Source organism: Diadema setosum, chromosome 9 (assembly GCF_964275005.1).
Source record: "Diadema setosum chromosome 9, eeDiaSeto1, whole genome shotgun sequence".
NCBI lineage: Eukaryota > Metazoa > Echinodermata > Echinoidea > Diadematoida > Diadematidae > Diadema > Diadema setosum.
Window position 1 is genome coordinate 17935271 of NC_092693.1, and position 9008 is coordinate 17944278.

General features: G+C 39.7%; 1 protein-coding gene across 1 annotated transcript in view; it reads right to left on the bottom strand.

The window, feature by feature from the left end:
• LOC140232982 (granule associated Rac and RHOG effector protein 1-like) overlaps positions 1-5051 on the bottom strand; it is a 43127-nt gene extending 38076 nt beyond the window's left edge. The window contains exon 1 of the mRNA XM_072313089.1: positions 4688-5051. Coding sequence (XP_072169190.1) covers positions 4688-5017 — 330 coding nt within the window. The 5' untranslated portion in view covers positions 5018-5051. The remainder of the gene's footprint in view (positions 1-4687) is intronic.
• Between the last annotated feature and the right edge of the window lie 3957 nt (positions 5052-9008).

Sequence of the window (9008 nt, forward strand, 5' to 3'; positions counted from 1 at the left end):
CACTGAAGGAAGTACTTAGTTAATAGCACACTTAGTAGCGGATGATATCAGGCACAAAAATTTATGGTATATAATTTTCACTTCTATGCCAACATCCCCCTCCCTGCCAAACACACAAACACAAACGCACACGTTTAGGCAGTCTTAGGCAGTTCTATCATTTTGCAACGGGGCCCCACAATGAGTGATTTAGGTGTTGAAGGGTTAAGACTGGGCTTACTCAGATTTGTTCACACTTACAATCACTGTGGAGTCTGACCCTGAGTGGGAAAACGATGACACAGCACCTGGATAAATCCTTAAGCCTCGGTATTTGGAAATAGGTACACTACAGGTAGGTATTTTCTATTACTTTTCTCAAAAACAAATTCCAACTGACTGCGTGTAATGAAATCAATCAGCAATCAAATCCAATCAAATGCAGCTTGGCTGTCAGTTAAAATCAGACCCACATAAATCACCATTTGCAATTTGATTTTGCAGTCGCAATCAAAACGCAGGCCTATTACATGCATCAAGACCTGGCTTGCTTTGGTACCAGATTTCCATATCTGCATTACATTCATGGGGAATTACATGACCGATTATTCCTCCCACTACACGCTCCTCCATCCGTCTACCACGCATGTCAATCCTGTCACATTCATCCATGCTGCAAGTTGGGGCTTGCCTTCATGAATATTCACAACAGTTTGCACTTGTTCACAACATAATCCAACACCTCTGATTAGGGCTTTCAAACACTTGCAAGCCTGGCCAAGAGTCACACTGCAAAGCTAGCCCTCTAATTGGGGTGAGGGTCCCGCTCGTACGCAGGGGCTGTTGCAGCCTCCGGAAATTGCGAACTTTCGAAGAATGCGCACTGGTCCTCAATGAGGTCACCCCATGGCAAAAATCAGTCCAGTCCTTGGCAAAACTTTGCTCTGAATTTAAGGTTACACATCTACATAGGTACGAACTGTTGAATGTCTGTGGATCTGATACAAAGTTCAAATATGACCATGATTGGGTAAACTCAGAATTTCTGATAAAACAAATGAATTAAGTCTAAAAGGATAACTTGAACTTTGTATTCAAACCAAAATAAGAGCAGTAAGCTTGGTTTATAGACTTTATGCACATGAACTGACAGTTAACATGTGGTGCTTCACACCTGACTGGCTCCAGTTTAAAGCTTGGTCCATAAAACTCTGGCAATGACTGGGCACTTGGACTACTATAGGATATACTGTAACTCGTATTTGCTGCATTGTGCTACAGGGTGCTTATCGGATTCACGATCCTCTGAAACTTGCCTATGAATGCTCCATTCTATTTCACTGGCAAATTAAGAGAATATTTTAATCTTCTAACGGCAACTGTTACAAGGCATGCACCTCCCCACCCTCTCCTCCACCCCCTCCCAACAAAAAGCCAACCAAACAAAAAGAAACTAGAAAATCACTCCAATTTTTTATTTTCTAAAAAGTTTATAGACACTTCTTTCTCATTTCATCAATGTAGTTTTCTAATTGTTGCAAAAATCAACCACTTGTGATATTGTCATACAAGTCTAAATTCACAAAATAGTATAATTGCAAAATACACCAAATATAGAAAGAAAACTTTGTGGTAGTTGATTGACTACAATGTAGCACATTACTTGCTAACCGGAAATTCTGCAAGATACAATGTAATTTGAAAAAGAGCATCAAAACAATCCACGGAGGTAACTAACCTTTCTGACACATGACATTAAAAAACAAAACAAAACAAACAAAAAATTTACTACATCAAATTAAACATCTACAATACACACATAGCTTCAGGAAGTATTATGTAATGTGTGTGTGTCTGTGTGTGTTTTATACTATAATATCTTGAACTACAAGATGATTCTTCATACTACAGACCTAGCCATCCAAGAGAACAAAATCCATTGTAAGTTCTTTTTATTACTGATAACATCAAACACAGCAAATCTGTGGACCTGACCCCCCCCCCCAAAAAAAAAAAAAAAATCCTTCAATGTCTAATGATACCATTCACCTGAATGTCATCAATATGCATTGCATATGGGCATTCTTGAAAATGGAACGTCAAAACAGTCTTGTGTGCTACCATTTGCAACTGGTTTTACATTATGATGCTTTTTTTCCCGTGCCTATCAATAAATCCTGCTACTTTCCAGCATCACCACTACTGATAGAAAAAAAAAGAAGCAGCAACAAATATTAAAGATATTCTCCTCTGTGAAAAGCATCCAATACTTCAACAGCCACATCTGCCCTTGAGCTTGATACTTGCATTTGTGCGACAATGCATTCGTCCATTCAGTTTTTTCTGTCATTGTCACTATTCATCGTAAAGGAATGAACCCCTTGCGGAAATGAAGTGCACAAAAAAGAAGAGGTTTGACTTTGAACTACTTGGCACATATACTACTTCCTATCCCTTTCATTTGTCAACAGACATATGAACACACACACACACACACACGCACACACATACACAATACATGATGACTATAATAACCGCAATAACAACAAAAGATCCCGTGTGCCTGACAACCCATCTCTAATGAACAGCAAGTATGGAAAGAGATCTAGATATCTACTTCTCCCTCAAGGAAACTGGCAGTGTCAGCATCCATTGCAAGCGATTAACAAAGGGGCTTGATACGAGGCCGGGGCACGGATCTATCGCGGCATATTGATGGCCCGGCAGAAACATCGGGGTCGCCGGAAAACGAGAACGCACGCTCTTGATTAGTCTCCAGCATTTGAGGACGGAGGATGTGTCGCGTACAGTATATTCATGATTAAGTAAGAGAGGATTCGAGAAGCAAAATTGTGCTTTGAAGACACGGCATGGGATACTTTCAAGGAACGACAAGAGTTATGAAGAAAATGAGGCAGAATGGTGAAAGACATGATGGAACAAGAACAGAGAGGAAGACACAAAAAAGAAGACTCACTGGATTTACAACTGCAAGGGATACCAAGACAGTGTTATGAAATTTCAACACTACTCTTACACAAGTTTAAATAAGATCATTTGGGAATAAATGCTGATCCTCATCACTGGACGATATAAGCGGCGTTCAAGTGTTTATCAGCCTTTTGTAATCTCAGTGTACTAGTACGGTTGTATACCAGTGTCTTTGGGTCTTGTGACATAGTGTACTCATCAGTGTCACTATTTTAGTATTTGATTTGTATGAAGAATATTTCTATAACTTCTGTAACTTCTGTAACATGCTTTATTTCTCAATTCACACAGAATATAGCATAGTGTACAGTGTACATGAGGTATAGTGTACATGTACGTGAAGATATGATAGATAATGCATTACTCATACACTGCATTGATATACACGCTTTTAATATGGAGAAATGAAATATTCAATTGGTTCTAATCATTTTAAAGATATTTCATGACATTCAGACACTGTTTTCTGACCTCATCAGCTTACTATACTGCATGCTGCGCCTCAAGCGTACACTTAGTGCGCATGATAAATGCACAACTCGAATGCCTACAGCTTGAAATCCATTGGACCCACTTGCCGATGAAAGGCCTTCAAAAAATTATACAAATAAAAAAAATTCCTCGATCCAGATGGGAGTCTGGATCACTTCCAAAATTGAATCATCTGTTCCTTGTGTTATCATCTTTTAAAGTTGGTTTCATCCAAATCCATGTACAGCTTTTTTAATTATTTTGTAAACAGACAGACAAACACTAATGTTGTCTTAGCTAGTCCTCAATCTGTGTTTTGCATTTCTCTCATAACAAAAATTATTTCTCTTTTTTTAGAAATTTGTAATACAGTGCTGCCCTTCCTGTGTCTTAGAAAATATATTTCAAATTTTTAAACAGAGGGTTGGAGAAAATATTTCCTACTACTCTGAAAGAAAAAAAAAAGGAGAACTAGTGGCACTATATAACTGATTTACAGTAATTCTAATCATGCTTTTCACTGCATGCTATTGTTACGTTCTCACACCACTGTTGTCAAAACAGCAACTTGCTTCAGGGCTCAAATCTTCCTCTGAGCTTTTCCACCAGGGGCCCGTTGCATAAAAGTTACTATTATGGTAACTTTGCCATCCAATGGCAACTTCCATAGTATTCTTGATTTTGATTGGCTGTTGAGTATTGTTGCCATGGTAGTAACCATTGGATGGCAAAGTTACCATAATAGTACTGTAACTTTTATGCAACGGGCCCCAGGCTTGCAAATCGACGATAAGGTAAGATTAAAGGGATGGTACAGTATTGGTGGATATGAGAATTAGGCTTTTAACTTTTTGCGAGGTACCAAGAAAACACTTAAGAAATATTACAGAGCATACCGTTTTAAGAGGAATTCAAAGTTTATTTGATGAAAATCGGGTTTTGAATGACTGAAACATCCAAAAACAAAGTAAAACAAAGCGACTGTAATAAAAGGTGGGTCCCATACTTTATTACAATCTCTCTGTTTTGGATAACTCAGCCATTTCAAAACCAATTTTCATCAAATTAACGTTGAATTCCTCATGGAATTACATATTTCATATTTCATATTACATATTTCATATTTCATAAGAGGTTTCTCATTATCTCACCAAAAAATGTAATAAACCTGAAATTAGGTCTCAACCAAAACTATACGATCCCTTTAAGGGGGGGGGGAGGGGAGGGAGGAAGATCTGGCTCTCACCTGCACAACGTCCTCTGACTTTTCCTTGGGTCCCTTGCCCAGCATGCGGGTCACCATGGCAACGACATCATCCTCCACCTGGGCGCTGGCGTCCTGCGTCCGCGAGCCGAGGTCCTGGCTGACCTCCTGCATGCGCAGGGCGGCCTCGGCCAGGGACGTGTCGTGGAAGATGGCGACAAAGGTCTCCGCAAGGTGGTTGCTGGCCTGGCACATGGCGTTCATGGCGGTCAGGCACTGCCCGCTGTACGTCTGCAGATCTTCCAGGTTGGCCTGCAGGCTGTTTGGCAGGCTCCGGTGGAAGTGCGAACGACTCTTGGCCTCCCCCGCCATGGTCCTGCCTCTTTGGCTTGGCACTCACTCAGTAGGACAGATTGGGACTTCAGATGCCAGTGATAAAGATGGTGGTGGTGGTGGTGGTAATGGCGGGGCCAGGGAACAGAAAAGTGTCTTCTACGGAGAGTTTTGACTAAAATCATTGACTAACAAACTCCTTGAAAGACCAACTCGTCTCTGAAACAGTTGACTTACTGTAATCCACACCAGGGCAAAGAGGGCTTATGACACTGTTTCTTATCCTGGCCCTTGGTTGCATGTGTGCAAGAGCAACATGGTGAATTAGTGCTCCAGAAGAAACTCATCTAGATTATAACCCTGAACTCACTTCCCCTACGATTCCATCTGTATTTGAGAGCGAGCAGGAAGGGGCAAAAAAAAAAGAAAAAAAGAAAAGAAAAGAAGATATAGAATTGCTTCTGTTGAGTCTTTTCATCTACATGGTGACTTGCACACGCAGTGTTCATTCATAAATACAGCACAGATCAATGGAGATGGCATCAGTTGCATTCATGACTGTCAACAATGGACGGACTCCGACAACGCCGGCAGGGGACGCCCACATAACAGCGGCACACTTTCCATTTTCCAGCTATCCACTGTGACGCCACTTCCTCTTCACCGCAGCGCCAATCAATTGGGGGAGTGTGTCAAAGCGCAAACCTTCACTGCAACTCATCAATGTGTCCGTCACTCGCTGGCTGCCGGAATGGCTGTAAGCCGCCGCCACCTTGCCTTTGTAGGCTCCGCTTGAAGTATCGATAGATGACGCCTTGAGCGTCAGTGTGTGCGTAATTGTTTTCTCCGAGTATCTACAGAGTATTGTCTCTCGCTTTTGTTGGCACAGCGATTCCGGAAGGTCTCATCAGTGGCCAATCTGCAACAAACAGCAACAGATAATGAACAAAGAAAAAATTATTCTAATCCTTGTATGAGAAATAAAAAAGTTGTTGTTATTGCAACTGAAAGCTCCGGAAACATCAGGAAAATCTCAACAGGAAGCTTTCATTTTTCATACTATTTTTCTTTATCAAGTTGGGTGGTAGTTTTACCTTTGACGTGACCACTCATTAATCAAATTACTTCGTGTTTGTAGTGCTGTAGCTGTTCATAACAAGCATTAAAACAAATGCCTTAACAAACTCCTTACATAGCAACACTTCAAGAGAAACTGTAAAAAAAAAGTCACTCTGAATTCTTAATACTCTGCAGATTCCTATTAATTCTACGAAAAGAAGTACTCTTGTAAGCTTGATAAATAACAATTTAGAGCACATTTGTGAATAATAATCCTGTTTGAAGTATAATATATGTATAATATATATATATATGTATGTGATATATATATATATATATATATATATTTATATACTCCTAGATGGGTCATTTGGAAGACATTTCCATTTGTTTTATATGCAAATTTGTTATATACATGTTCAATGGCAGTTTACGCAATGGAGACACGAAAATTGTCTCCTTAATGACCAGTTGTCTCCCTAATGAAGACACTTCCCCCCAATGTGTCTCCCTAAGGTGCCATCTAGATATATATATATATATATATATATATATATATATATATATATATTCATATATATATATATATTTATATATTCATATTCACTTCATATGAAAGAGCAAGTTTGGATACACCTTCAAGAAATTCAAACTAATATCAAGACATTAAAACCACTCATTCTCACTTGCTTCTAAACAAAATCAGTGTATTTTACCATGAACAAATAATCTTGTAAATTTTTTGTAACAATAGTATTCTTAATATCAGATATGAGCCTTGAGTTCCTCAAGAACAATTGGGAGCCCCTTCAATTATGAATGATCCCCAAAAGTGTGAATAAAATCTATTTAGGCACTGTCAGGAACACGGCAAAAATGTGGAAAAGAAGACTACCAATGAGGTACAGTGTATATGCCAGATGGTAATGGATGATCAGGAGCCGTAACTCACTGCAGCCTTTTGCCCAGGTGAGTCATAAAAAAGTTAAAGCGAGAACACTGCAAACACGAACATGAGTGTATTAGGAGGGTTAGAGCTCAAAAAAAGTACATTTCCTTTTTTTTTAATAGCTTTTACGCATTGTGCCATAGCGATAATCTGTGAGAAATGGTAAAAAGAAGAACATAACATAAGCAATATGCCATGACTCCCTCTGAACTTTTTTGTGTGGTTTTTAATCTCCACCCCTAGCATTCAATCAGTTAAAGTTTTCCTTCTTGTAAACTGTCTCCAGCAAAACAACAGGGAGTTTTAGATTTGTGACATGGACATTTAAGACCCCGTTTACAGTGCGGGGCTCGGCCCGGCCGTGGCCGAGCCCGCCTTCATTTCAGTGTTATCGCGCAAAAGGCCAAATGCGGGGCCAAAATTGGCCGCGCATTTGGCCACGCTCTAGAGGTGGTCTCGGCCGCGGGCCGGCCTTTTCTTAGTGTAAACGCAAACTGGGCCAAATGCACGGCCAATCTTAGTCTGGCTTCCAGACTCTCTGCCCGTACTATGTCGCTATTCAGGATATTAACCCCCTCAACGTCTAAAACTAGTATAATTTAAGGTGGTTTTGTCCTGCAAAGGATTTTTCCTTCGGCAAAGGCCTTTGCCCGATCGGCGACTTTGTCGCCACAGAATCTAGTTGGCAAAGGGTCTGAAAACCAGACTATACCAAATTGCATTTGTTTACAAGCAGAGTGCCACTACGACAAAATATTGAAAGGTTTGAATTAAGAAAGCGGCCGAGTCCGGCAGTGTAAATGGAAAAAATTGCGGGGCTCGGCCCCGCAATTGAGGCTGGGCTTGGCCGCGGCTCGGCCCAGCCCCGCACTGTAAACGGGGTCTAGGACAAAAGAAAAAAAATGGTGCCCCCACAGGATCACTGCATCAAGTAGCTCTCTGTGGTGCGAATTTGAACGGATGCAAAATAGTCCAGAACTGACCATGCAAACTCAAACGATGTGAGGTCAATTTTTATTTACGTGCAAATTTTCACATGCGCAGAACAGGTTTTTTTTTTTTTTTTTTTCTCTCTCTCTGAACGTCCATGTCACAAAAATCTAAAGCTTCCTAATGTCTTCTGCACAACAACACTGGCATCGTAATGGTCACATCACACGAAAAAAAGGACACTAGTGATTAACTACCTGTCTTTTCCGAGTATCTATTTCACTATCTGTACAGGAAACCTTTCCCAATTTCTAAATCAGAATTCAACAGAGTCACTGTTTTGAATGAAAGCTAGACATCACTGTCAAGCTCATTCAAGTTCAAATAATCAAAATCAAATTAAATTTGACACAAGAAAAAGTAAGGGCCATCTTACTGGTAATCACTTGCCTTTTTGTTTGCAATCTCAGTTTCAATGTATATTATTTTGACTTCTCTGCCACGAACAAGTGTAATTTGGGAAAATCTTGAGCAGGAGTCATGCACACCATATCATTTGAGAATTTATCTAAAGAGGAACAAGGAAACACAACGTCTATAGATGAAAAAAACAAAACATTAAGCAAGCATGAGCATGACTCTGGTATAGGCTGCTGTGAGCTATGCCCGAAGGATAAATCAGATATCATTTACATGTAGCCAATGAAGAAGAATGCAATGAAATCGAATGATCGCCTAAGAGTACCAAATATTAATAGGTCTGCATTCTGAATTTGCTCAGATTGAAATCTCATTGTTTTTCTTTCTCTTTTTTTCCCCTGCTATTAGTGGCACATAGAGATTCAGCAAATACACAAATGGACCTGCCTCTGTGAGAATTTCAAACTTTCACAAGAAAGCTTACACAGTTCAATTTTTATGTTTTTTTTTTGGTGTTTTTTTTTTTGTGTTTTTTTCTTTATATGTTTTATTGATTTCAACTATTGGCATACGAACATAAATCACTTCCAATTATGGTATACAAATAACACAAACAAGAAAAATAAGTTTGCGAGAAAAGAAAAAGAGAAAAAGAGAAAAACGGCAGCAAAG